The 26,622-nt window shown below is 72.0% G+C and overlaps 6 protein-coding genes across 7 annotated transcripts; 1 reads left to right on the forward strand and 5 right to left on the reverse strand.

Annotated features, from left to right (window-relative positions):
- Nucleotides 1-539: 539 nt before the first annotated feature.
- Nucleotides 540-5,371, reverse strand: ELAVL3 (ELAV like RNA binding protein 3). Of its 2 annotated transcripts, none has more exons than XM_075725164.1 (7): nt 5,363-5,371; nt 3,282-3,555; nt 2,186-2,289; nt 1,703-1,856; nt 1,234-1,450; nt 1,031-1,069; nt 540-864 (listed from the first exon to the last, which is right to left on the reverse strand). In XM_075725164.1, exons 1-7 carry the CDS (start codon nt 5,369-5,371, stop codon nt 540-542), a joined length of 1,122 nt encoding a protein of 373 aa, XP_075581279.1. The 2 variants fall into 2 exon arrangements, with proteins under 2 accessions (XP_075581279.1, XP_075581278.1); XM_075725163.1 differs by having other exon boundaries at nt 540-885.
- Nucleotides 5,372-6,735: 1,364 nt separating this feature from the next.
- ZNF653 (zinc finger protein 653) lies at nt 6,736-10,770 on the reverse strand. Its single transcript, XM_075725116.1, has 9 exons — nt 10,481-10,770; nt 10,296-10,339; nt 9,169-9,388; nt 8,506-8,897; nt 8,114-8,285; nt 7,430-7,547; nt 7,237-7,351; nt 7,050-7,149; nt 6,736-6,913 (listed from the first exon to the last, which is right to left on the reverse strand). Exons 1-9 carry the CDS (start codon nt 10,768-10,770, stop codon nt 6,736-6,738), a joined length of 1,629 nt encoding a protein of 542 aa, XP_075581231.1.
- A 344-nt stretch (nt 10,771-11,114) lies between these two features.
- ECSIT (ECSIT signaling integrator) lies at nt 11,115-14,498 on the reverse strand. The gene is made up of 7 exons (XM_075725117.1): nt 14,448-14,498; nt 13,447-13,834; nt 13,119-13,342; nt 12,805-12,859; nt 12,365-12,588; nt 11,502-11,604; nt 11,115-11,425 (listed from the first exon to the last, which is right to left on the reverse strand). The coding sequence occupies exons 1-7, from the start codon at nt 14,496-14,498 to the stop codon at nt 11,115-11,117; spliced, it is 1,356 nt and encodes a 451-aa protein (XP_075581232.1).
- Nucleotides 14,499-16,407: 1,909 nt separating this feature from the next.
- On the forward strand, nt 16,408-20,260 carry CNN1 (calponin 1). Its single transcript, XM_075725193.1, has 7 exons — nt 16,408-16,470; nt 17,667-17,788; nt 18,005-18,071; nt 18,191-18,328; nt 18,922-19,032; nt 19,264-19,410; nt 20,033-20,260. Exons 1-7 carry the CDS (start codon nt 16,408-16,410, stop codon nt 20,258-20,260), a joined length of 876 nt encoding a protein of 291 aa, XP_075581308.1.
- Nucleotides 20,261-21,352: 1,092 nt separating this feature from the next.
- ELOF1 (elongation factor 1) lies at nt 21,353-22,961 on the reverse strand. Its single transcript, XM_075725234.1, has 4 exons — nt 22,931-22,961; nt 21,934-22,051; nt 21,733-21,803; nt 21,353-21,625 (listed from the first exon to the last, which is right to left on the reverse strand). The coding sequence occupies exons 2-4, from the start codon at nt 22,047-22,049 to the stop codon at nt 21,561-21,563; spliced, it is 252 nt and encodes an 83-aa protein (XP_075581349.1). The 5' UTR covers nt 22,050-22,051; nt 22,931-22,961; the 3' UTR covers nt 21,353-21,560.
- A 489-nt stretch (nt 22,962-23,450) lies between these two features.
- ACP5 (acid phosphatase 5, tartrate resistant) lies at nt 23,451-26,458 on the reverse strand. The gene is made up of 4 exons (XM_075725222.1): nt 26,207-26,458; nt 25,822-25,949; nt 24,244-24,595; nt 23,451-23,687 (listed from the first exon to the last, which is right to left on the reverse strand). The coding sequence occupies exons 1-4, from the start codon at nt 26,456-26,458 to the stop codon at nt 23,451-23,453; spliced, it is 969 nt and encodes a 322-aa protein (XP_075581337.1).
- Between the last annotated feature and the right edge of the window lie 164 nt (nt 26,459-26,622).

Raw genomic sequence — 26,622 nt, forward strand, 5'->3', positions numbered from 1 at the left:
CAGGGTTTTTGGGGTGCCTGGGGCGGGTCCCAGCGTGTCCTCAGCATCCTGGGGGTTCTCCAGTCCTTCCAGAGCGGTGGGGCAGGAGGATCTTCGGGGATGCCCCCAGCATCTCCATGCCCCCCACAGTGTCCAAGAGCTCTGGGGCACCTGGGGGGGGGGTCCTTAGGGCAGCCATGGTGCCCAGGGGAGAGGTGGGGGTGTCCACGGTATCCAGGCTGTCCTTTGGGTGTCCCCATGGTGTCCTTGGTGCCCATGGAGGGGGTCTCCAGCTGTCCAGGGGAGTGCTCCATGGTGTCCAGGGCGGGGAGGTCCCCACAGTGTCTGTGGTGCCTGGGGGGGCTCCCCACAGTCTCCAGGGTATCCTGGGGGTGTCCCCATGGTGTCCTTGGTGCCCATGGAGGCGGTCCCCAAGGTCTCCAGCTGTCCAGGGGGGTTCTCCATGGTCTCTAGGGTGTCCTTGGTGCTCACGGGGGTCCCCGTGGCCTGGCAGTGCCAGGGGACCTGGTCCCAGGGGCCGGAGGGCCGGCGGGGGGGGCTCAGGCCTTGTGCTGTTTGCTGGTCTTGAAGGAGACCTGGAGCACGCGGTCGCCCAGGCGGTAGCCGTTGAGACTGGCGATGGCCATGGCCGCCTCCTCGTAGTTGGTCATGGTGACAAAGCCGAAGCCCTTGCACTTGTTGGTGGTGAAGTCGCGGATGACCTTGACGTTGGTGACAGCACCGAAGGGCCCGAAGAGCTGCCAGAGGACGCTCTCGTCCGCCTCAGGCGCCAGGTTGTAGACGAAGATGCACCAGCCAGCGCCGGGGGCCCCCAGGCCCACCCCAGCCAGCCCCGGCACTGCCTCGATGGCCAGTGGGGAGAACCTGGGCAGCAGCGACAGCGGGCTGGCCTGGGGTCAGGGCGCCCGGATGCCGGGTCCCCCCGCCCAGGACACGTGGGTTCCCTCCTGCCAGGGTCCCCAGCCCATGCGTGGGGCTGAGGGTGCAGAGCTGGACTGGGGGGGCCAGGGGGATGGGGAGGGGCCGTTACCTCTTCACGCCGTAGGCCACATTCAGCAAATTGTCAAGCCTGGAGGGGACAAGAGGACATTAGGGGGAATAGCGGGGTGTGCCCGCGTAGGGGTCTCTCTGCCACGGGGGGGTCCCACACCCCGTGGTGGCCCTGTCCCCTGGGGGTGCCCCCGCTCCCAGGGACGTCCCACCTCCCGGGACCCCCGGTCACATCAGACTCACCGAAAGCGCTGGGGGGGGTGGTGCAGGGCACCGTAGCGGCGGGCACTGGGGCAGAGGCTGAGCAGGGCCCCCCCTGACTTCTGGCCCGGGCTGTTGGCGAACTTGACGGTGATGGGCTCGGCGGCGCCCAGCGGTTTCTGCCCGTGCAGCCCCCGGACGGCCTCCTCTGCCTCCACGCGCTTGTCGAAGCGGATGAAGCCCACCCCTCGCGAGACACCTGCACGCAGGGCGTCCAGAGGGAACAGAGCCCTGAGACTCCGCAGCACGGCCGCGGGCCCCAGGCGTCCAGGGAATCCCACCCACCCACAGGACCCAGGTATCCGAGCGATCCCCTGCGCCAGGGACCCCGCTGCCCACCCGCGGGGCCCAGGCATCCAGGAAACATCCCCCCACCCCACCGACCCTACCGGGAATCCAGGCGTCTTGGCAGCCCGCCCCTTCCCCTGGGGACTGGGGCGTCCGGGCGTACCTGTGACCTGGTCGACGAGGATGCGGGAGGTGATGATGCGGCCGTACTGGGAGAAGAGCTGCTCCATCTCCTTCTGCCCCATGGCCTTGGGGAGGCCGCTCACGTAGAGGTTGGCGTCACGGATGGAGGCTGAGCTGGGCCGGGCATAGGACACCTGGGGGGGGGCGGTCAGCCCTGGGGACCTGGGTGTCCGGGTGCCAGAGCTGCCTCCCACCCGTGGGCTCCCCCCGCCAGGGACCCAGGCACCTGCCCCGCCCCCAGGGACCCCCTGGTTCCCAACCCCCGAGGGACCCCCTGGTGCCCACCCAACCCCCAGGGACTCCCTGGTGTGCACCCCCTGAGGGACCCCCTGGTGCCCACCCCCCCCCCCCAGGGACCCCAGCATCCGCCTGCTCCGAGGGACCCCAGCAGCCACCTCACCCCCCGCCCCCGCCGAGGCCCGCCCTGGTGCCCACCCCCCCCACGGACCCCGTCGTGTGGCACCTTGATGGTCTTGGTCTGCAGCTTGAGCCCGTTGAGGGTGCTGATGGCCTTGTCGGCGTCACCCGCCTCAACGTAGTTGACGAAGCCGTAGCCCAAGCTCTGCCCTGGGGCGCGGGGTCAGCACCGGGGGTGGCCCCAGCACCAGGCCCAGGCGTGCCACCCCCGGGCCCTGTCCCCACCCCACCCCTGTCCCCCAGACCCATTGCCATCCCGCCTCCATCTCTGTCCCTGCGGGTCCCCATCCCCACGTGTCCCTGCACCAGGGATGCTGTGGAGGAGCTGGTGGGACCTGACGTCACCAGAGAGGTTCCTGAAGTTGTCCCTGTCCCCATGATCCCACCCGCAGGCCCATCCCTGTCCCAGCCCCCACGGGTCCCCATGTCCCATCTCCCCATTTCCCGTGTCCAGTCTCCCCCTGTCCTATCCGCCCATGTTCCACGTCCCGTCTCCCTGTGTCCCATCTGCCCGTGTCCCTGTGGCCCATCCGCCATGTCCTGGCTCCCCATGTCCCAATGTCATGTGTCCCCATGTCCATGTCTCCCCTTGTCCAGTCTCCTCACGTCCCACATCCCCCTGTCCCATCTGCCTGTGTCCCCATGTCCCAACTCCCCATGTCCCCATCTCCCCCGTCCCATCTGCCTGTGTCCCTGTGTCCCAACTGCCCATGTCCCCATCTCCCGTGTCCCATCTGCCCATGTCCCCATGTCCCAACTCCCCATGTCCCCATCTCCCGTGTCCCATCTGCCCGTGTCCCCATCTCCCATGTCCCATCTGCCTGTGTCCCCATGTCACAACTCCCCATGTCCCCATCTCCCGTGTCCCATCTCCCATGTCCCATCTGCCTGTGTCCCCATGTCACAACTCCCCATGTCCCCATCTCCTGTGTCCCATCTGCCCATGTCCCCATGTCCCATCTGCCTGTGTCCCTGTGTCCCAACTGCCCGTGTCCCCGTGTCCCAACTGCCCGTGTCCCCATCTCCCGTGTCCCATCTGCCTGTGTCCCCATGTCCCAACTGCCCGTGTCCCCATCTCCCGTGTCCCATCTGCCCGTGTCCCACGTCCTGTCTCCCCGCGTCCTGACGCCCCTGTCCCGTACCGGTGACCTTGTCACGGACGAGCTTGCAGGACTCGATGTCCCCAAGGCTGCCAAAGAGACTCCGCAGCTCCTCCTGGCTCATGCTCTGGGGCAGGTAGTTGACGATCAGGTTGGTTTTGCTGTCGTCAGCCGCGGGGGGACCCGGGGGGGCCCCGTTGGGCAGCGCCGCCGCCGCCACCCCCGGCCCCGGCACCGCCACCACGGCCACCGGGACGGGGCCGCAGCCCGACGGCCCCGGGGTGCTGGGAGCCTGGGCCTCCACCGTGCTCAGGATCTGCTGAGGGGACGGAGGGGCGTCACCAGGGCGTCCCCATCACGGGACGGCAGAGGGACAGGGACACGGAGGTCACGGGGGCGGCACAGGGACGGGGAGGGGGGCACGGGGAACCCCGGGCGGTGGGGACACGGAGTCATCATCACGGAGGTGGCCGGGGGACAGAGCCACGGGGGGCCACGGGGATGGGGACAGCGGGCCGCGGCAGCAGGGGCGACGCCGGGAACGGGGACAACACGGGTGGGGACGCGGGGGCAGCGGGCTTTTCGGGGCCCGGGTCCTCACAGGGTGCCAGGAGGGGACCCAGGCGTCGGGCGTGCCCCTCCCCCCCGGGGATAATCCCCCATTGTGCAGCGGAGCCCCCGCCCCCCCCCGCACAACAGCGGGGGACAATGGGCCTTTGTCACCGGGGACGGGACACCCGGGGCCGCCAGCCACGGCCGCGGGACCGGGACCCGCCGGGAGCCGAGCCCGGCCGGGGGGGCGAGGGGCCGGGCCCCGGGGCCTGCGGGGGGCACTGTGCCTTTAAGGGCTGGGGGGCGGCACGAGGGAGAGGGTGTCTGTCCGTCTGTCCGCCCGCGGGGCAGCGACAGCCCCGGAATTGGCCCGGTGGGGAAAGTGAAAGCAGAAAAGCCGAAAATGAGCAAATCGGATTGGGAAAATGGGATTTACGGGAGACACAGACACGGACACACATGGACACTGACACACGGACACTGACACACACGGACACCGACACACGGACACACACACAGACACCGACACACATGGACACCGACACACATAGACACCAACACACAGACACTGACACACATGGACACCGACACACACGGACACCGACACACACATGAACACCGACACACGGACACCGACACGCACACGGACACCGACACACACGGACACCAACACACACATGAACACCGACACACGGACACCGACACACACACGGACACTGACACACGGACACCGACACACACGGACACCAACACACACATGGACACCGACACACGCAGACAGACACATGGACACCGACACACAGACATGGCCCCTCCACCCTCAGAGTACCCCAGACACACAGACACTGACACAGACACACAGACATAGACATGCACATGGACACCGACACACAGACATGCATATGGACAACGGACACACGGACACACACCCAGCACCATGACACACGCCTCTGCCACGCACACCCGCTCTGCACGGGGCCGGGGCTGCGCGTGTGTGCACACATCTCCACGCACGCACACGTCCCTGCGCCCACAGGCTAAAGGAGGCACACGCGTGTGCACCGGTGCGCAGGCCGCCCTACACTGCGCACACGCGTGTGGCGGTGCCGAGCGCTGGAGGATGGCAGGGGACAGGTGCCGGCTGGGTCCACACCCCGCCCTTGCACGCACGTGTCCCACGCGAGCACACGGGTCCCACCCGTGTCCCAGCAGACACCACAGGGGCCACCGCGCCCCGCATCACCCGCGCATACGTGTGCTCCCCACACACCACGCACACGCATGTGCCTGCAGCTCTCGCGGCGCTCCCGTCCCTGCCCACGCGTGTCACACGCTCGCAGGGACAGCGCATGGTGGGGGGGGACACGCAGAGACGATGGGGACGGGGACGGGGGGATGTTGGGGGGCTGGGGGGGGTATGGGGGGGGACAGGGGTGGGGTGACACGGGGGGGGGACACGGGGGTGGGGGGACACGGGGGGAGCTTTGGGGACATGCAGGGTGCTGGGGGTGCCGGTCGCATCCCCCCGCCACCCCCCCAAGCCCTGCGGCCCCCCCCCCCGCCGTTCCTACCGTCACCATGGTCGGGGGGCGGCGGGGGGTGCTCGGGAGGGGCCCCCGCACGGCCCAGCGGCCTCGGGGGGCTGCGGGGGGCCCCGAGGCGGGGGGGGGGGGGGCCCGGGGGGGTGCGGGGGTCTCAGCCGTGGCGCTGCGAGCGGCAGCCCCCGTCGGTCCTTTAAACGTCCTTGGGCGGCCGCGGGGCGGGGCCCCCCCAAAACCGCCGCGGTGGGCGCGGCCCGGCCCCCCCCACCCCCCCCCCGCGATGGCTCCGTCCGCCCCTCCCCCCCCCGATACCCCAAAATGGACCAACCCCCCTCCCCCCCCAGCAAAGCCCATTGGCTGCCGAGCAGGCGGAGCCCCCCGACCCCCCCCCAGACCCCTTATAGACACCGCCTATAGCCCCCCCCGGCCCCGCCCACGTGACCCGGGGAGGAGGATGAGGGGGGAGGCGGGAGGAAGGAGGAGGAGGAGGAGGAGGAGGAAGAGGCGGCGGCGAGGGTGATGAAGGAGAAGCGGGGGGGGTGATGAAGGAGGAAGGGGAGGGTGGGGGGGGTACGAGGAGAACAGGGTGATGGAGGAGGATGAGGAGGAAGGTCGGGAGAGTGATGGAGGAGGAAGGCTGGAGGGGTGATGGAGAAGGAGGAAGCCCAGGGGGATGATGAAGGCCGGGGGGGCGGGTGATGAAAGGAGGAAGGCCGGGGGGGACGATGAGGGAGGAGGAGGAAGGCCGGGGGGGACGATGAGGGAGCCCAGCACGATGAAGGCCCCGTCGGGGCCGGGGAGACCCGGGCGGGGCGGAGCCGCCGCCGGTTCAGCACCGGGGACAGCAGCGGGGCGGGGGTACACACGGACGCCGTCCCGCGGGGGCCGCGACGCCCCGAGCCCCGTGTGTCCCCCCCGCCAGGTCCCGGAACCCCCCGCTCCCCCACTGTCCCCCCCGGGTCCCCCTCCCGCGCCACCCTGGGGGTCCCAGGCAGAGAGCGAGAGGCAGCAAGGAAAAGCCATCACTTTAATGGAACTTGGGGGGCCCCGGGGGGGGGCGGGGGCCCCACCCAACACAAAACCAGGGTCCCCACTACCCCCCGTGCCGCCCCCCCCCCCCCGAGACCCCGGTGCCCTGGGGGGGAAGGTGGGGGGTGACAAGTGAGACTCAGGAAATAAATAAAGGGGGAGAGGGGGCCCAGGGCAAGGGGGGCTCCTGGGGGCATCAGGCTCCTCCGGTGCTGGGTGGGGGGGGTCCCCGGGGGGATGCAGGGCTCCACAGAGCTCAGGGTGCCCCTTGGGAGGGGGCATCAGGCCCCCCGGGGGGGAGCCCCCACCTCCACGTGCCACGAGGCGGCCCTGGGGAAGCGCGGGCGAGCCAGGCGGCAACTGCGGGGGGGCCCTTAGGTGCCGCGGGGCTCAGGGTGGCTCTTGAGTGCGTGGAACTTGAGGCCCTCGGGGCGGTCGAAGCGGCGGCCGCAGCGCTCGCAGGGGAAGGGGTGCAGCCCCGGCCCCCCATGGCGCCTCATGTGCCACGTCAGGGAGGCGCGCTGGCGGCAGCGGTACCCACAGACCTCGCACCTGGGGGGGGCGAGGGGCAAAATGGGGGGCGGTCAGCAGGAGCGGGGTCCCCTCCCTGCGTCACCCAACGCAGCCGCGCCCCTTGGGTATCGCTGACCGCAAGCGGGGGTCTCCCTGGTGCCCCCTCGGCACTCACTGCAGCGGGGTCTCCCCGGTGTGCGTCCGCCGGTGCACTTCCAGGTGATTTTTGCGCTTGAAGGATTTGCCGCAGGTCTCGCAAGTGAATTCCCGCACGCCTGGGGAGGGGAACGCGGGAGGGACGTCGGGGGGACGTCAGGGGGACGCGGGAGGGACGGTGGGGGGCTCGACGGCGGGGGGCTCACCGGAGTGGATGACCATGTGCCGGCGCAGGTGATTAGCCAAATAAAACCTCTTCCCGCAGCCGGGCTGGGGGCACTGCTGGGTCCGGCCCTTGCGGTGCACCAAGTTGACGTGGTTCTGGGGGGGCGGACAGAGAGGTGAGGGGGTCCCCGGGGGTCCCCAGAGGGCACAGGGGGAAGTGGGGGGGGGCCGCACCTGGAAGCTGCTGAGAGCGACGTAGACCTGCCCACAGCCCGTGTAGGGACAGGCGATGGGCTCCGGGAGCCCCTCGGCGTCAGGGTGGGGGGCACGGCCCCGCCGCCTCCGCCGCCGCCTGCGCAGGGAGGGGCGACGGCGCAGCCCGGGGTGAGCCCCCCCCAACAGGGGCCGCAGCATGGCGGGGGCTCAGGCACGCGGGGGGCTCATCCAACGCCCCTTGATGCGCTCGAGGACTCCTAAGCCCCTTTGCGAGCCCTGAACGGTCCCTCCGCCCTCCGAGTACCCCAGAAAAAGACCCCCACAGCACCCAAACACTGTCCTAGCTCACTACCCCCCCAAAAACCCCAGAGCCCCTCCTCTTGTCCCCAAGGACCCCTCTGCAACCCTAAGATCTCCCCCAACCGTAAAAAAAAGCACAGCCCCTGCAGCCCCCCCACTCCCTGAACCCCTCATAACCCCCCAGACCCCTCCTCATAGTCCTGACCCCCTTTTCATGTCCCCAACAATTTAATAGAACCTTGCAGTGACCTACAAATACCCCCTCTCAATACCTCACGCTTCCCCCGAGCCCCAAGGAACACCCCAAAGGACACCCCAAACTCCATCACCCCCCCCCAACCCGAGCACCCGTGGACCCCCAGGTACCCAAGTGCCCCCCCCCAAGCCCCGAGAACCCCCGACCTCTCAGGCTCTTTGGGGATCTCGTAGATGATGGCCGAAACGTCGCCACTGTCGGCGTCCTCAGCCGGGGGGGGCTCTTGGGGGGGCTCCAGAGGGGGCTGCGGGGGGAGCTCGGCAGTGGGGGGGGGCACCTCCTCCTGCTTCAGCCCCAGCGTCTCCTCCTCCTCCTCTGCTGTCAGCGTGGTGAGTGAGGCACTGCTGCGCCCTGGCCCCCCAATTCCTGACTCCAATCCACCCCCACCCCACCAACACCCCGATCTCCCCGACCCCTTACCCTTATCCCCCCAACCCCCCCCGACACCCCAATTCCCACTGGTACCTGAGCTCCCAGCACCCCAATCCCCACCCAGCACCTGACGTCCCAGCACGCCAATTCCCCCTGCCCCCCGTACCTGTCTTCGGGAGATGGGGGCCCGGGGGGGGCACGGGGAAGGCGTCCCCCCCCTCCAGCACAGCGCAGGGCACCTCGTCCCCCGCCACGTCCAGCTGCAGCCCCCCCAGCGCATCGTAGCCGGGGCTGGCCAGGATGAGGAGGGGGGGCCCCTGCAGCAGGGTGGGGGGGCCCCCCTCGGCCAGCGCCCCCCGCCCCGGGCCCAGCCGCAGGGGCAGTGGCAGCGGCACGCAGACCACAGCCTCCAGCGCTGCCCCCCGCCCCTCCGCAGCGCCCTCGGGGGGGTCCGGACCCGCCGGGGGGGCCACTGTCACCCCTCCTGGCGCTGACACGGCCGCCCCCGGCGTTGCCTCTGAGCCCGAGCTGCAGCTCCCTGAGGAGGAGGAAGAGCTGCTGGGAGCTGCTGCTGCAGGAGAGAGAAGATCAAGGGGAGCACCCAAAGGAACCCACCCCCAGCAACAAACGGGTGCCCCCCCACCCCAAAAAAATCCTCTGAGCTCCAAAAGAGCCCCCTGGGCCCCCACCCGCAGGCCAGGCCCCCAGAAGATGCAGGCAGATGCCCCAAACTGTCCCAGGGCCCCACCCCTGCGTCCCCACTGCCCAGCTCAGAGTCCCCCGCCGCCCCTGCACACCCTGGGGGGCCATGGCCCCGTGCCCCCACCACGCACCGTCGTCGCTGTCCCCGTCGGAGTCGCTGAGGGGGCGTAAAGGCGAGCGCAGGTCCTGGAAGTAGCGGTGCCCGCGCTCGCACTGCCAGACGGCCGTGGTGTAGAGCCCCACCGAAGGGTCCAGCTCGGCCAGGCGCGGCTCGTAGGGGCAACGCTGCCGGTGGTCCTCGTACCAGATCACCGCGTGCCGCAAGCAGTTCACGTTGCGCCGCCGCCCTGGGGGAGGGCTGCTGGCAGCCTGGCACCCCCCACCCCAACCCCGCGGCACCCCCGGCTGCCCCAGCCCCTGCCCTACCCATGTTCCCCCAGCCCCCAGCACCCGCCAGACCCTGCCTGGCCCCCAGCACCCCCCTGCCCAACTCTGCAGCACCTCCAGACGCCCCAACCCCTGCACACCCCCCTGCAGCACCCGCAACAGCCCCCAGCCCCAGCACCCCCCAGCACCTGCCCACCCCCCTGCAGCACCCCAGCACCCCCCAGACCCTGCCCAACCCCTGTGGCACCCCAGCACCCTCCAGCCCCAACACCCCTATGACCCCTCAGCCCCTGCCCACCCCCCTGCAGCACCCCCAGCACCCCCCTGCCCAACTCTGCAGCACCTCCAGACACCCCAACCCCTGCCCAACCCCATGCAGCACCCCCAGCACCCATCAGCCCCAGCACTCCTCGGACCCCCCAGCCCCTGTCCGCCCCTCTGCAGCACCCCCAGCACCCCTCAGCCCTTGCCCACCCCCCTGCAGCACCCCAGCACCCCCCAGACCCTGCCCAACCCCTGTGGCACCCCAGCACCCTCCAGCCCCAACACCCCTATGACCCCTCAGCCCCTGCCCACCCCCCTGCAGCACCCCCAGCACCCCCCTGCCCAACTCTGCAGCACCTCCAGACACCCCAACCCCTGCCCAACCCCATGCAGCACCCCCAGCACCCATCAGCCCCAGCACTCCTCGGACCCCCCAGCCCCTGTCCGCCCCTCTGCAGCACCCCCAGCACCCCTCAGCCCTTGCCCAGCCCCCTGCGGCACCCCAGCACCCCCCAGCCCCCCTAGGACCTCCCAGCCCCTGCCCAACCCCCTACAGCACCCCAGCTCCCCCCAGCCCCAGCACCCCCCACCCCCCCCACTCACTTTTTTTCCGCTTGGGTTTCTTGGGGAGCTGCTCCCACAGCTTCCTGCAGAGAGAGGCAGGGGTGGCCTGGGGGCAAACAGGGGCGGCCCTGCCCGCGGGGGGCGGGGAGCCGCCCCCCCGAGAGCTGCCGGACGGGAAGGGGCACCCGACCCCCGCCCGCCCCGGTCCCCTCAGCCCCGCTCACCCGCGCCGCCCGGCTCGCTGTCCCCGCTCCAGCCCCAGCAGGTAGGCCGCCAGCTTGGCATCGCTCCAGCCGCTGCGGCGGCGCAGGTCGACCCAGGGCCCGTGCGCCTCGCCCAGGTACACCCGCCGCACGTCGTACTTCTTCCGCGACTCCAGCCGCCGCCGCGCCCGGTCCGACTCCGTTAACCGCGGTCGCCCCCGCGCTTTCCGCCCTCCGCCGCCACCCGGCTCCGCCGCGGGGGGGCCGCCGCCGCCGCCCGCCGCTCCCGGGCCCCGCTCGGCCGCGTTCATGCCGGGCCCGCCGCCCCGCGCCGCGGCGCGCCGCCGATGACGCCACCACCGCTTCCGCTTCCGGCCGCGCTCGCACCGTTTTTCGCGAAGGAAGGCGCGGCGCGGCGCAAGGCGCATGCGCGCGAGAGACGGCGCGGCCGGGCACTGCCGACCGGCGTAGCGCGCATGCGCGCATGCGCAAACGACAGGCTACCCGCACGGCGTCTGGGTGGCCAGCGCGCATGCGCGGTGCCCCCCCCCCGCCCCGCTTCCCCCCGCCCCGCTCCCCGTGCAGCTCCGTTCCCCCCCCCCGCCCCCCCGGAGCCCCCCAGAAAAGACGCCCCTCTCCGATGGCGACACGTCCTTTATTCCCTCGGGGCTGCGGGGGGAGCCCCCGGCCCCCCACCGCTCCCGGAGCCGGTGCTATCACCCCCGGTGCTGCTCCGTGGCGGGTCGGGGGGCTCCAGCGCGGCGGGGGGCGCAGGCACCGTGCCCGGGGGGAGCGCAGAGGGACCCCCGGGGGTGCCAGCCGGGGGGTCCCCATCCCCTAAGCGAAAGACGACGGGGGTGCGCCCCAGGATAGGGTTTGACTCCTGCAGCCCCGCGATCCACTTGCCCAGCGTGTGTCGGTCGCCCGCCCCGGCCATGCACAGTGCGAAGACGGGGCCCTCCTCCACTGCGGGTGTCAGGTCAGGGGGACAGGGACGGCACCGGGGTCCCCCTCGCCCCTGCCCCTCTCCCCCCCGCCTTACCTTCATCCACATCAAAGTCGTCGTCGTCCCAGGGGCCGCGCTCCAGGTCCAGGTCAAGGTGCAGGGGGTAGTACAGGCTGCGCTCGGGGTCCGGGGGGTCCTCCTGGTGCGGGCAGGGGGGTCCCTTCTACCTGTCCTGGGCCAGGGATCCCCTCCCTCACCTCCCACCCTGGGCCACAGGGGTCACGAGAGCCCCCTCCCACCCGTCCTGGGCCGTGGGGGTCCCGTCCCCTCCTGTCCTGGGCCAGGGGGACCCCGCTGGGGCCCTGGGGCTCCCATCTTGCCCCATCCTGAGCCATGAGCTTCCCCTCCCACCCGTCCTGGGCCGTGGGGGTCCCTTCCCGTCCTGTCCTGGGCTATGAGAGCCCCCTCCCACCCATCCTGCACCACAGGGGTCCCGTCCCCTCCTGTCCTGGGCCAGGGGGACCCCGCTGAGGACCTGGGGCTCCCACCTTGCCCCGTCCTGAGCCACGAGAGCCCCCTCCCATCCGTCCTGGGCCACGGGGACCCCGCTGAGGCCCTGGGGCTCCCATCTTGCCCCATCCTGGGCCATGAGAGCCCCCTCCCACCCGTCCTTCACCACGGGGGTCCCGTCCCCTCCTGTCCTGGGCCAGGGGGACCCTGCTGAGGCTCTGGGGCTCCCACCCTGCCCCATCCTGGGCCACGAGAGCCCCCTCCCACCCATCCTGGGCCACGGGGATCCCTTCCCCTCCTGTCCTGGGACAGGGGAACCCCTCTGTGGCCATAGGTAGCCCATCATACCCCCTCCAGGGCCGTGGGGGTCCCCTCCCCCTCCATCTTGTCCCAAGGAACAGGAGCTTTTGTCCCACCCCTTCCCGAGCGCTGGGCCCCATCGCACTCACCTGCAGGTGGGGGGGCAGGGGGTCCCCCCGCAGCACGTAGTAGGACAGGCGGGTGCTGCGAAGCCAGAGGGGGAACGGCCCCTCCACGAAGACGGGCCGTGCCGGGCCGTGCCGAGCCAGCAGCTCCTGCTGCTCCGGGCTCTGGGCACCTGCAGAGGCAGCGGGGGGGGAGCTGAGGACCCCACGCCGGCACTGGGGACTCCCCCCAAGAAGGGACCCCAACACTGGGGACCCAATACCGCAGGGCTCCCTCTACACTAGGCTCCCCCAAATGCGCGGGTCCCTCGCGCATGCCAGGGTCCCCAGCCCCATACACTGGGTCCCTCCGCGTGCCGGTGCTCCCCCAAATACCGGGGTCCCCTCCCCGAACACCTGTCCCCTGCGAGACCCCCACATGCCACCCCTGACACCCAGGTCCCCCTGCGTCCCCCGGTGCTCACCGACGATGTACGGCTGGACGGAGCCCTCGTCATCCCCCTCGTCCGGCACAGGCCGCTGTGGGAGGGAGACGGTCATCACCAGGCTGTCCCTTACAGACCCGGGGACATCGGGGCCTCACCGGGGCACCGTGTCCCCAAAAGTGGCCCAGCCAGCCGCGGTGACGGAGGGTCCCCCTCAGCATCCCCAACCTCACGACTCCCACCCCAGCTCCGCGTCCCCGTGTCCCACCCAGCTGACGGCGAGGCGGGTTCCCCGTCCCCCCCGATAACGCCGCCGCTCCCCGGCGCCCTGCCAGCGCGTCCCCATGTCCCACCTGGTAGACGGTGACGCGGGCGTCGGGGTCGTTGGCGATGCGGCGCAGGCCCAGGCGGGCAGCGGCCAGGCCGGGAGGAGGCAGGCGGGCGGGGAGCGGGTGGGGGTCCACGTGGCGCAGCCGCGGTAGCCAGTACAGCAGCCGCTGGCACTTACGCACGGGGCGACTGCGGGGCCCGAAGATCCCCAGGAGCAGGAACCGCGTCTCCGCATCCGGCATCACGCCTGCACGGGGACCCAGGCGTCCAGGTGGGCGCAGGGAGCCGTGCGTCTGGGTCCCCCACCCCAAGGAACAGGGCGCCCTCATCCCCACCGCCGCCAGCACCCACCGTATCGCTCCATCTGCTCCAGAATCTGGACGCCGCACTCCTGCTGCTGCGGGAAGGGGGCCAGCAGGCGCTGGAGGGGCCCGCGGGGCACCCAGGGCCCGCGGGGCAGCAGGCGCAGCAGGCGGTGGTAGGCCTCCCGCTCCCGCGCCACCCCCAGCGCCGGCATGGCCGCCAGCGCTGCCGCCACCAGCTCCAGCCTCCCCACGCGCCGCCCGGGCGCCCGCTCCAGCGCTGCCAGCGCCGCCGCGAAGGCCGCGGGGCCCTGGGCCTCGTCCTGCTCCCCGCCGGGGGTGCTGCACCGCGCCAGGGACCCCGAGGCGTCCCCTGAGGCGTCCCCTGAGGTGTCCCCTGCTGGGCGGCTGCCACACTGGCACAGGCTCCGAGTGACCTGGGAGGGAGAAATGGGGTGAGGCTGGGGGGGCCGGGGTGGTCTGGGGTCCCCGTGCTGCCACCCGGCCGAGGTGTCACCTGTTCCCCCCGATACCTGCTCTGTCCCCCCCTCGTGTCCCCCCTGCCCCGTCCCCTTCCCCCCCCACTCCCCGTGTCCCCCCGTGTCCCCCCGTCCCCTTCCCCGCCCCCCCCATGTCCCCCTGTGTCCCCCCTGCCCGTTCCCCTGCCTCCTCACTCCCCGTGTCCCTCTGTGTCCCCCCGTGTCCCCCCTGCCCCGTCCCCTTCTCCTGCCCTGTCCCCCCCCGTGTCCCCGTGTCCCCCTTGCCCGTTCCCCTGCCCTGTGTCCCCCCGTGTCCCCCCGTGTCCCCCCACCCCTTCCCCCCCACTCCCCGTGTCCCCCCTGCCCGTTCCCCTGCCCTGTATCCCCCCGTCCCCTTCCCCTGCCCCCCCACTCCCCGTGTCCCCCCGTGTCCCCCTGCCCCGTCCCCTTCCCCTGCCCCCCCGTGTCCCCCCGTGTTCCCCTTGCCCGTTCCCCTGCCCTGCCCCCCCCGTGTCCCCCTGCCCCCCCACTCCCCGTGTCCCCCCCCGTCCCCTCCCCGAGCCCCGCGCACCTGCGGGGCTGCCCACCCCCTCCAGAGCCCCCGGGCCCACCGCAGCCTCATGGCTCCGCGGGGCGGGGGCGGGCGGGTGAGAGGTCAGAGGTCACCGGCTGGACACAGGGGTCCCGTCCCCGGCCGCCCCCGCCAGGTCGCGCCGCCGGGCGCCGCCATGTGCCGCTGACCTCCGGCGGCCAGCGCTTCCGGGTCAGGAGGCGGGGCCCGCGGCAGAGCCAATCCCCGCGCTCTACTCGCCAGGGGGGCGCGGCGCTGGCGATGATTGGCGGCGCGGGGGGGCGGGGGTCGGAGGGGTTCCCCGTGACGTCAGAGCGGGCCCCACGGCTGAGCGCGGAGCCGGGGTTACGCGGTGATGTCAGAGCCGGGGATACGCGGTGATGTCAGGACCGGGGACAGCGGTGGCACAGCCGGGTGATGTCAGAACCTGGGGCTCGCGGTGATGTCACGCGGAGGCACGGTGACGTCAGAGGTGCAACGGTTGCTATAAATGGAAACGGCAGCTTCGCGCGGGGGGGGGCGGCCCCGGGCGCCTGGGTGCCCCCGGCCGCGGTCCGGGTTGAGGGGGGGGGGGCGCATTCCCCGCCCGTGACGAACCGGGGGCCGGCGGAGTCCGATCCGGTGACGGCACCGGGAGGACCCAGGCGCCCGGAGCGCCCCGCCCCCACCGCGCCCCCCCGGGACTGGGGGGACCCCGGAATGCGGGGGGGCGGGGAGAGGGACGGACAGAGGGACAGGAGCGGGGACAGGGGGGTGGGAGGGACAGACAGAGGGATGGGAGCAGGGACAGAGGGACAGGAGCGGGGACAGAGGGACAGGAGCGGGGACAGAGGGACAGGAGCGGGGACAGGGGGACAGGACGGACGGACAGAGGGGCGGGAGGGACGGACAGGGGGACAGGAGTGGGGACAGATGGAGGGACGGGAGGGACAGACAGAGGGATGGGAGGGATGGACAGAGGGACAGGAGGGACGGACGGAGGGACAGGAGCAGGGACAGAGGGACAGGAGGGATGGACAGAGGGACAGGAGTGGGGACAGAGGGGCGGGAGGGATGGACAGAGGGATGGGAGTAGGGACAGACGGAGGTATGGACAGAGGGACAGGAGTGGGGACAGAGGGGCGGGAGGGATGGACAGAGGGATGGGAGTAGGGACAGACGGAGGTATGGACAGAGGGACAGGAGTGGGGACAGAGGGCAGGAGGGACGGACAGAGGGACAGGAGGGACAGACAGAGGGACAGGAGGGAGGGACAGGAGGGACAGACGGAGGGACAGGAGGGACAGACGGAGGGACAGGAGCAGGGACAGAGGGACAGGAGGGACAGACAGAGGGACAGCAGGGATGGACGGAGGGACAGGAGGGATGGACAGAGGGACAGGAGGGACAGACAGAGGGACAGGAGCAGGGACAGAGGAACAGGAGCAGGGACAGAGGGACAGGAGGGATGGATGGAGGGACAGGAGGGACGGACAGACGGACGGGGTTCGGGGGAAGGGCGGGAGATGGAGGGAGGGGGGAGGGATGAAAGAGGGAGGGGGGCTCAGGGGAGGGGGGGGGGCAGCCCGGGGCTCCCCCGCCCCCCCCCCGGGATCCCCCCGCGAAATGTGGAAAAAATGACGCCACCACCCGCCCCGCGGTGATGTCAGCGCGGCGGGGGTCGCCCATTGGCTGGCGGCGGCCCCGGACCGGGGGGGGGCTCCGCGCCCTCCGCCGACTTTTAAAAGTGGCGGCGGCGCCGGGTCGGGACCGGGACGAGCGACCCGGGAGGAGCCGAGTCCAGCCGAGTCCAGCCGAACCTGACCGAACCCCGCCGAACCGAGCCGAACCCGGCCGAACCGAGCCGAGCCCAGCCGAGCTCAGCCGAACCTGACCGAACCGAGCCGAGTCCCGCCGAACCCAGCCGAACGAGGCCGAACCGAGCCGAACCGAGCCCCCCGCGACCCCCGGCACCGAGCCCATGTCCAACGCGAACTTCAACCGCGGGCCGGCCTACGGGCTGTCGGCCGAGGTGAAGAATAAGGTGGGCGGAACCGAACCGAACCGAACCGAACCGAGCCGGACCGAGCAGCACCGAGCCCAGGCGGGCGGGGGGCGGCGGCAGGGCCCGGCCGGACCGGAGCGGGCGGGGTTGGGGCGGGGGGGGCGGGAGCTGGCGCTGTCCCTGGTGCTGCCCCGGCGGGGCGGGGGGGACGGGCACCGGGACGCCGGGGTCCCCCCCGGCCGTGCCTCAGTTTCCCCCCGCAGACGCCCCGCGGGGGGGGCGGGGCAGCCCCCCCGGTCCCTCCCGCCGCGGGGAGCGGCACGGGAAGGGTTAACCCCGGGGGGCCCCGGGGGGGGGCCCCGCCGCCCCCGGCCCCGCCGCGGGGCCCTTATAAGGCGGCGGAGCGCGGCGGGCGGGCGGCCGCGGCCGGGGCTATATATGGGCAAAGGTTCGGCGGGCCCGGACGCCCGGGGGGGCCGGGGGGGCCGGGGCGGGGCAGGTGGGGGGGTCCGGGCGCCTGGGGCCTCCCTGTTGTGCGGGGGGCGATGCCCACACCCCCCCGGGCACGGCCACCCCCCCCGGGGGGACCCGGGCGACCCGGGCATCCGGAGCCGCTCTGCCCCCCGCAATGGTGGGGGGCTGCGCTCGGGGGTCACCCCCCGGCCTGACCCCCCCTGTGCCCCCCCCCCGCATTTCTACTGCCCCCTGCTCAGCCCCCCCAGCCCCTCCTGTGTCACCCCCATCCGCCAGTGTCCCCCGACGGTGTACCCCATGCCCCCCCATCCCCCGACAGTGTCCCCACATCCCCCCGACGGTGTCCCCCATGTTCCCCATGTCCCCCCTGTCCCCCAACAGTGTCCCCACATCCCCCGACAGTGTCCCCCATGTCCCCCATATCCACCTGACACCATCCCTGTGTCCCCCCTGTCCCCCGACAGCGTCCCCACATCCCCCCGATGGTGTCCCCCATGTCCCCCATGCCCCCCGACACCGTCCCTGTGTCCCCCCTGTCCCCCGACAGCGTCCCCACATCCCCCTGATGGTGTCCCCCATGTCCCCCGTGTCCCCCTGACACTGTCCCTGTGTCCCCCGTGTCCCCCAACAGTGTCCCCCATGTCCCCCATGCCCTGCCTGTCCCCCGACAGTGTCCCCACATCCCCCCAATGGTGTCCCCATGTCCCCCGACAGTGTCCCCCGTGTCCCCCTGACACTGTCCCCGTGTCCCCCGTCCCCAGCTGGCGCAGAAGTACGACCCGCAGCGGGAGCGGGAGCTGCGCGCCTGGATTGAGGCGACCACCGGCCGCCGCATCGGCGACAGCTTCATGGATGGCCTCAAGGACGGCGTCATCCTCTGCGAGTACGACCCCTGACCTCTGACTGCAACCCTGACCCCAGCCCCTTGGGGACGGGGCTGTCCCTTGGGAGCGTGGCCCATCCCTGAGCCCGGCTCAAGTCTGGGGTCTCCGGGAATTCAGCCCAATCTTGACCCCATCCCTCGCCCCCCCCAATGACCTCACCTGCCCTGACCAGCGAGGGCTGACCCTGGCTCTGACCCCGGCCCCCTCCCTCCCAGGCTCATCAACAAGCTGCAGCCCGGCTCCGTGCAGAAGGTGAACGAACCCATCCAGAACTGGCACAAGGTGAGGGGGGTCCCAAACGCAGCAGGTTGGGGTTTGGGGGGGGCCCACGGGGGCGTTGGGGGGGGCTGCAGGGGGCCGGGGTCCCGGGGGACGCGGGCTCCGAGCTGGTCTGTGCGCAGCTGGAGAACATTGGGAATTTCCTGCGGGCCATCACACGCTACGGGGTGAAACCCCACGACATCTTCGAAGCCAACGACCTCTTCGAGAACACCAACCACACGCAGGTCCAGTCCACCCTCATCGCCCTCGCCAGCCAGGTGACACCGCTGCGGCGGGACGCGGCCAGGGGTCCTTGGGCTGGGGGGGCTGGGGGGGCTGCGGGCTCCCTGCGTCCCCGGCAGGGTCCAGTCCTCCCCTGTTGCCCTCTCCTGCTGGGTGACGGGGCCAAACGGGGCCAAAACAGGGGCCCCCGGCGGGGGGTTGCAGTCTCAGGGAGCCCCTGGGTGGTTTTTGGGGTCTCAGGGGGCCCCCGGGGGGGGTTTGCGGTCTCAGGGAGCCCCTAGGAGGTTTTTGGGGTCTCAGGGGGCTCCTGGGGGTTTCTGGGGTCTCAGGGAGCCCCTGGGAGGTTTTGGGGGTCTCAGGGGACCCCAGGGGGTTTCTGGGGTCTCAGGGGGCCCCTGGGAGGTTTTTGGGGTCTCAGAGGACCCCAGGGGGTTTCTGGGGTCTCGGGGGTCCCCTGGGAGGTTTTTGGGGTCTCAGGGGACCCCAGGGGGTTTTTGGGGTCTCAGGGGACCCAAGAGGAACAGGACCTGGGGGAGTTTTGGGGCGGTTCCTGGGGATAAACACGGGTCTGGGGGGGTCCGGTGGGGCGCGGGGCTGTGCGCCCCTCGAGCCCCAGGGTCTCGCGCAGGCCAAGACGAAGGGGAACAACGTGGGTTTGGGGGTGAAGTACGCGGAGAAGCAGCAGCGGCGCTTCCACCCCGAGAAGCTCCGCGAGGGCAGGAACATCATCGGCCTCCAGGTGCCACGGGGACACATGGGGTGGCACGGGGGGATGTCGGGGTCCATGGGGGGGATTCTGCGGGATGTCACGGCACGTGGGGTGCCTGGGGCGTCCCCAGGGGAGGGTCTCCTGGGGACATGGGCTTTTGCTGTGGACAGCGTGGGGCGGTCCCAGCGTCTTTGGGGTCATGGGGACACCGTCCCTGTCCTCGTGCCCACCCCTGACCACCCCCCCCCCCCCCATCCCCAGATGGGGACCAACAAGTTCGCCAGCCAGCAGGGCATGACGGCGTACGGGACGCGGCGGCACCTCTACGATCCCAAGCTGGGGACGGACCAGCCCCTGGACCAGGCCACCATCAGCCTCCAGATGGGCACCAACAAGGGCGCCAGCCAGGTGGGGACACGGGGAGCGCTGTCCCCGGGGCCATCGGGGCGGGGGGACGGACACACAGATGCTGCCATCCCTGCGGGACCCCGCTGTGTTGGGCCAGCCAGGTTATGGGGACAGTCCCCAGGGGACCCCAGTGTCCTGGGGCAGCCAGGTGAAGGGATGTGGGGATGCGGCACTGGAGGGAGGGGGTCAGGGAGGCCCCATGGGCAGTGGGGAGGAGGACGGGGGGATTCCCAGGGCCCCCAACATCCCAAAATGTCCCCTGAGGTGGCTGAGGGACACCTGCAGAGGACGAAGGACCCTCTGGGGAGGACAAGGGACCTGCTCTGGTCCCCTGGGGAGGACAGGGAGACCCCCCCAGACCCTTGGGGAGGCTGAGAAACCCTTGGGGAGGCTGAGGGACCCCCCCACCCCAGACCCTGGGGGAGGCTGAGGGACCCCTGGGAAGTCTGAAGGACCCCCTGGAGAGACCAGGGGACCCCCCCCAGGCCCTTGGGGAGGCTGAGGGACCCCCCCCCTAGACCCCTGGGGACACTGAGGGACCCCTGGGGAGGCCAGGGGATCCCCCCCCCCAGTCCCCACGGAGGGGACCGAGGCCGCCGCCCCCAGCGCTGTCCCTGCCCAGGCGGGGATGACGGCACCAGGGACGAAGCGTCAGATTTTCGAGCCGGCGCTGGGCATGGAGCACTGCGACACGCTGACCATCGGGCTGCAGATGGGCAGCAACAAGGGCGCCTCGCAGCAGGGCATGACGGTGTACGGGCTGCCGCGGCAGGTCTACGACCCCAAATACTGCGGCGGCCCCGAGCTGCTGGGCGAGGACGGCCTCGACGGCCTCTACAACTCCCAGTAGCCGCCGGCTGGCGGCTGCTTGCACCGCACAGCCCTGCCCTGCGCAGGGCCGCACCGCACCGGCCTCACCGCGCCCCAGGCCCCGCGGGGCCGGCTCGGCTGGGGGGGCTTGGCCCGGGGGGGGCTTGGCCAGGGGGCCCGGCCCCGCCACCGCTCCCCTCCGTGTGAAGCCACCAAGGCACAATAAAACCCACACGCAAAGCTGCCACCTCCGCGGGCACCGGGGACGATGAGGCGCGATGGCAGGGGGACAAGGCGGCACTGGGGGGGGGGCAAGGGACAGCAAGGCATGGGGCGGGGGGAGCGACAGAACGAGGCGGATGGGGGCAATGGTGCATGGAGATGGGACAGGGATGGGGGGACCCTGAGGCACATGGGGGGACAGGGACAGAGGGACACCAAGGCCTGTGCCTTGGACCCCCCGCACCCCTGCGACCCCCCAGCCTAGCCCCCCGCACCCCCAGGGACCCCCCAGCCCGGCATGGGGGGGGCAGGGGGACACGTGGCAGAGGTGACGTTTTGGCAGCCGAACAGCCCGAGGGCACCGTAAGGGGGACGGGGGTGACCCTGGGCACCCAGGCTCCCCGGGTCACGGCAGCGCCGAGCCCGAGGTGACCCCCGCAGGACCCCTGCAACCCGCGTGGGCACCCATGGCGACAAAGGCGACCCTAACGAGGTCCCTGGGGGGAAATGGGGTCCCTGGATTTAGGAGCTGGTGGCCAAGGGTGACAATTTGTCCCAGCGCAGCTGTGAAACCGGAGGAGATTCATTAGCGCCGCTGAGCCTCGTTAGAGCCTCGGCATTACCCGACCATCCCCACAGACCCTGCGGGGCCATCCCCACGCATCCCTGCACGTCCCCACCAGACCCCACGCGTCCCCCGCGCCCCTCGCCATGGCACCACCAGTGACAAGGACATGGAGCCCCGGCCCAGCGAAGGCGTTTATTCAAGGGCGGCCCTGCCAAAACGTGTCGCCCGTGCACCCAGCCCCTGTCCCTGTGTCCCCGCGTCCCGGTTCCTGCACAGTCCCTGCAGCTCGCTGGCGAACGGGGGACAGGTCCCAGCGGGGCGGGGTGAGCCCCCTCCCCCAGACCCACCCCAGGAGCAGGGGGGAACACGTCCTGGCTCCCCGCACAAGCCGGAGCCCCAGTGCCTGGGGACAAAAAGGTAGAAAACGTAAAGAAAATGTCATGAAGGGGTGGCAGGGATGTGATCCCCGCCGCCTCAGCTTTGGGGGCAGGGATGTGACCACCCCCCGGGGGTCCGGGGGCTGTGCCGCGGGCAGGGGCTGCCCCAACGGCTACTGGTTGGCGGCTTCGCAAGCGTCGATCCAGTCGCTGTAGACGTCAACCGGCTCCGACAGGTCTCGGGGGGATGTTAAGGCACTAACAGGGAGGTGGACAGGGGTCCAGGGGGGTCCCGAGGGGGTCCCGGGGGGGTCCCAGGGGTCAGGGGGGTCCTGGTAAGGATACAGGTGATGGGCGTCTGGAACTCCTCCAGGCAGACGGTGCAGGAGATCACCCCCGTGTTGCGGGCGCGGTCCCTGGGGGTGGCAGGGGACAGGCTGGGGACAGTCCAGCGCCCCCATCGGACTGGTGGCCCCCACCCGGGCCGTGGCCCCCTGCCCAGGCCCCCACCCCCAGGCCGTTCCCCCCGCCCCCGTCCCCGCTCACATCTTGACGTCGCAGGACTTCTCGTGGTTGCAGAAGGGGCAGGTGAACTGCGTCTCCAGCGTCCCCGTCACCTTCTTCTTGGGCGGCGGCTTCCGCTTGGACTTGCGGCGGCCCATGGCTGTGGGAACCGCCACGGAGCCGGTCACGGGCCAGGGGCCAGGTGGGCACTACCCCTCCCGCGGCCCGGCGTCCAGGAGCCTCCACAGCCCCCCGCACCCCCGGGACCCCCCAGCCTGGCCCCCCACACCCCCGGGACCTCCCCAGCCTGGCCCCCCGCACCCCTACGACCGACCCCCTGCAACCCCGGGACCTCCCCAGCCTGGCCCCCCACACCCCCAGGACCCCCAGCCTGGCCCCCCGCACCCCCGGGACACCCCAGCCTGGCCCCCCGCACCCTAAGAACCCCCCGCACCGCGGGGACGCCCCAGCCCAGCCCTCTGCACCCCTGGGACCCCCCAGCCTGGCCCCCTGCACCAGCGAGACCCCCCTCAGCCCAGCACCCCGCACCCCCAGGAGCCCTGCTCTGCTGGGACCCCCCCAGCCCAGCCCCTGGCCCCCCAGCCCGGTCCCCAGCCCGCCGGGACCCCGCAGCCCGGCACCCCAGGACCCCCCGCACCCTCGGGATGCCCCAGCCCGGCACCCGGCCCCCCAGGGACCCCCCCAGCCCAGCTGCCCGGACCCCGCACCCCCCGGGAACACAAGCCCAGCCCCCCGCACTGCCCGGTCTCCCCCAGCCCAGTTCCCCCCAGCCCAGTCCCCCGGGACCCCCCAGCCCGGCCCCCTGGGACCCCCCGCACCGCCGGGAGCCCCCCAGGCCCCCCGGGACTCTCCCGTCCGGCGCCCAGCCCCCCGGAAACCCCCAGCCCAGCTGCTCGGCCCCCCGCACCCCCGGCACCTCCCAGTCCAGACCCCCCACGTCCCCGGGACCCCCCGTCCGGCCCCCGCACTCCGGGACCCCCCGGCCCAGTCCCCCACGCCCCGGGACCCCCCGGCCCACCTGCCGCCCCGTCCCGCTCCGCTCCCGCCGCGTTTCCCCCGGCGACCGCCGCTTCCGCCGCTCCGACCCGGAAGCGACCCCGACCCCGACCCCGCCTCCGCCTGACGCCGCTTCCGCCCGCCCTGCTTCCATTGGGCGGTGCCCGCGCGGCCCCAGCCAACCAGCAGCGGGGGGCGGGGCCAGGCCGCCGCTGCGACCATGTGGCCCGAGGGCCGCTCTGCCCCCGTCGTGCTGTGGGTGACCGATCGCGACAGCGTCTCCGTCCAAAGCCCTTTATTGTGCGGGGGGCGCTGGGCACGCGCGGGTCCGCGCGGGGGGCTCCCACGGGGTCCTGGGGGTCCCTGAGGTCAGGGGTCATGGGGGTCCCGCCCCGTGTCCCCACGGGGTCCCCCAGCAGCCAGGGGACACGGGGGGGTCCCGCTGGCTGCCCCCACCCCGTGGGGCACAGGGGCTCCGTGACCGGGGTCCCACCCGCTGCCGCAGGGGTCAGGGGCCGGGGGGTCACAGGTGACAGGAGGGGTCAGAGGTCACGGGGTGGCAGAGCCACGCGGTAGAGGACGCGACCGGTGGCCTCCAGGAAGGTGACGGTGGCAGCGTGGGGGTCCAGGCGGAGGTGGGCGAAGCCGCCAGGGGACGTGGCCGTTCCGAAGAAGAAGCGGAGGGAGCCGGGGGGCACGGCCCCCCCATGGCTCTGCGACTCCTCCACGAAGTTGCCGGCGCCACTCACCACGTAGCCCACCCCCCCCTCGGCCAGGAACTGGGGGGCAAAGGCACGGGGTGAGGGGGTGCGGAGGCAGGGATCCCCTGCCCCGGGCACCCAGGACCCTGCCCACCCCCCCACGCCACTGTTGGGGGGCACGGGGACAGGGATGCCACAGGGTCTGGGGGGGGTCCCATGGGTGCCAGGGTCCCACGGACAGGGTGGCTGGGGGGGTCCCCTGGATACCCCTGGGGGGGGATCCGGTGGGTCCCCTGGGTGCCAGGGTCTCACAGTGGGGGTCTGGGGGGGTCCCCTGGGTGCCAGGGTCCCATGGGGGGGGGGGGTCTGGGTGGTCCCCTGGGTGCCAGGGTCTCACAGTGGGGGTCTGGGTGGTCCCTGGGTGCCAGGGTCCCATGGGGGGGGTCTGGGTGGTCCCCTGGGTGCCAGGGTCTCACAGTGGGGGTCTGCGGGGGTCCCCTGGGTGCCAGGGTCCCATGGGGGGGGTCTGGGTGGTCCCCTGGGTGCCAGGGTCCCATGGGGTGGGGTCCCCCAGGTACCAGAGTCCCATGGGGCTGTCTGGGGGGTCCCCCAGAGGCGGGGACCCCCGGCTCACCTGCAGGTTGTGGTCGTGGCCGCAGAGGTAGGCGGTGACGCGGTGATGCCGCAGCAGCGGCCGCAGCAGCCGCACCAGGCAGGCGGTGGGGCCGTGCTCGGCCACCGACCACACCGGGTAGTGGCCGGCCACCAGCACGTAGCGGTCGTGGCGTGCAGCGGCCAGGCGTCCCCGCAGCCAGGCCAGCTGCGCCGCCGCTGCCGCCGCGTCCCGGGGGCCCCGGGGGGCACCCCCCGCCTCGAAGTCATCGCTGCCGCCGCAGAGCAGCACTGTGTCCAGCACCAGGAGCCGGGCCGAGGCGTTGGTGCCCGGCAGGGAGAGCCGCAGGCTGTAGTAGTAGTGCGGGAAGTGCCTGTGGGACGGGAGGGGCTTGGGGACACCGGGGGGACACCCCGGGGGGCTTGGGATGGCCTGGGGACACCCCAGCACCAGGTGCAGGCTGTAGCAGCAGCATGGGGGGCACCTGTGGGACACGGGGGGCTTGGGGACACCCCATGGACAGCCCATGGACACCCCAGGGACACCCCAGGGACTCCCCAGTGCCTGGCACAGGCTGTAGCAGCAGCAAAGGAAGCACCTGTGGGACATGGGGGGCTTGGGGACACCCTGGGGGGGCTTGGGGACACCCCAGGGACACCCCAGCACCAGACGCAGGCTGTAGTAGTAGTGTGGGAAGTGCCTGCAGGACATGGGGGCTTGGGGACACCGTGGGGACACCCCGGGGGGCTTGGGGATGGCCTGGGGACACCCCAGCGCCAGGCACAGGCTGTAGCAGTAGCATGGGGGGCACCTGCACAACATGAGGGGCTTGGGGACACCCTGGGGGGCCTTGGGGACAGCCTGGGGGGGCTTGGGGACAGCCTGGGGACATCCCAGCGCCAGGCACAGGCTGTAGCAGCAGCGAAGGAAGTGCCTGTGGGACATGGGGGGCTTGGGGACACCCTGGGGGGGGCTTGGGGACAGCCTGAGGACACCCCAGCACCAGGCGCAGGCTGTAGCAGTAGCATGGGGGGCACCTGTGGGACACAGGGGGCTTGGGGACACCCTGGGGGGGCTTGGGGACACCCCAGGGACACCCCAGCACCAGACGCAGGCCATAGTAGTAGTGTGGGAAGTGCCTGCAGGACATGGGGGCTTGGGGACACCGTGGGGACACCCCGGGGGACTTGGGGACGGCCTGGGGACACCCCAGCGCCAGGCGCAGGCTGTAGCAGTAGCATGGGGGGCACCTGCACAACATGAGGGGCTTGGGGACACCCTGGGGGGCCTTGGGGACAGCCTGGGGACATCCCAGTGCCAGGCACAGGCTGTAGCAGCAGCGAAGGAAGCACCTGTGGGACACGGGGGGCTTGGGGAAACCCTGGGGGGGCTTGGGGACGGCCTGGGGACACCCAAGCACCAGGCACAGGCTGTAGCAGTAGCATGGGGAGCACCTGCACAACATGAGGGGCTTGGGGACACCATGGGGACAGCCTGGGGGGACTTGGGGACACCCTGGGGGGCTTGGGGACACCCTGGGGACACGGGCAGTGGCGGCGGCGGGCACAGCGGCTGCACGGGGGCCCTGGCCGTCCCTACCATCGCGGGGAGCGGTGGCTGTAGGCCAGCTGCGCGGTGACATTGCCGGCGTGGTCGTGGTTCCCGGCCAGCACGAACCAGGGCAGGTCTCGCAGCCCCGGGGCCGTGAACACCCCCTCGAAGGTGTCCTGCCGGGGGACACAGGGGGACATGGGGGGACAGATGTGGGGACACGGCTTGGGCACAGCGGGAGCTGAGCACAGTGTGCCCAGCCAGGCTCCCACAGCCCCTTGGGGACATTTGTGTCCCGCTCAGAGTGGCACTTGTGTCCCCCCCAAGACACTGTCCCCCCCCCTACAGATTTGGGGGTCCCCTCCCCGAGATGTCCCTCTGCCCCCCCCGTCACGTTTCAGGGTGTCCCTACCCTGCAGACACGGGGCCGTACCTGGAAGCGTGGGTCCCACTCGTCCCGCACCCCCTTGTAGTAGAAGTTGTCCCCAAGGGCGAGGACGAAGTCGGCGCCCATGTCGGTGGCCGCACGTCCCATGGCCGCTGCCGTGGCCACCTCCCGGGGGGTGGTGAAAGGGGGGTCGGGGACCCCCCCCCAGTCACCCACCGCCAGGAACTGCACGGCCCCCTCGGGGCCCCCCTCGGCCGCCACCGTCACCACCACCGTCACCCACAGCAGCGCCAGCATCTGCAGATGGTGCCCGTGGGAGCCTGGGGGGGGCCCGGGGGTCCCGTCCCCACCCGTGGGAGCCAGGCACCTGGGGGGCCCGGGGGGCCCGTCCCCACCCGTGGGAGCCAGGTGTCTGGGGGGGTCCCCAGGGTCCCATCCCCCACCCATAGGACCCAGGCATC

Source organism: Pelecanus crispus, chromosome 27, assembly GCF_030463565.1.
Source record: "Pelecanus crispus isolate bPelCri1 chromosome 27, bPelCri1.pri, whole genome shotgun sequence".
NCBI lineage: Eukaryota > Metazoa > Chordata > Aves > Pelecaniformes > Pelecanidae > Pelecanus > Pelecanus crispus.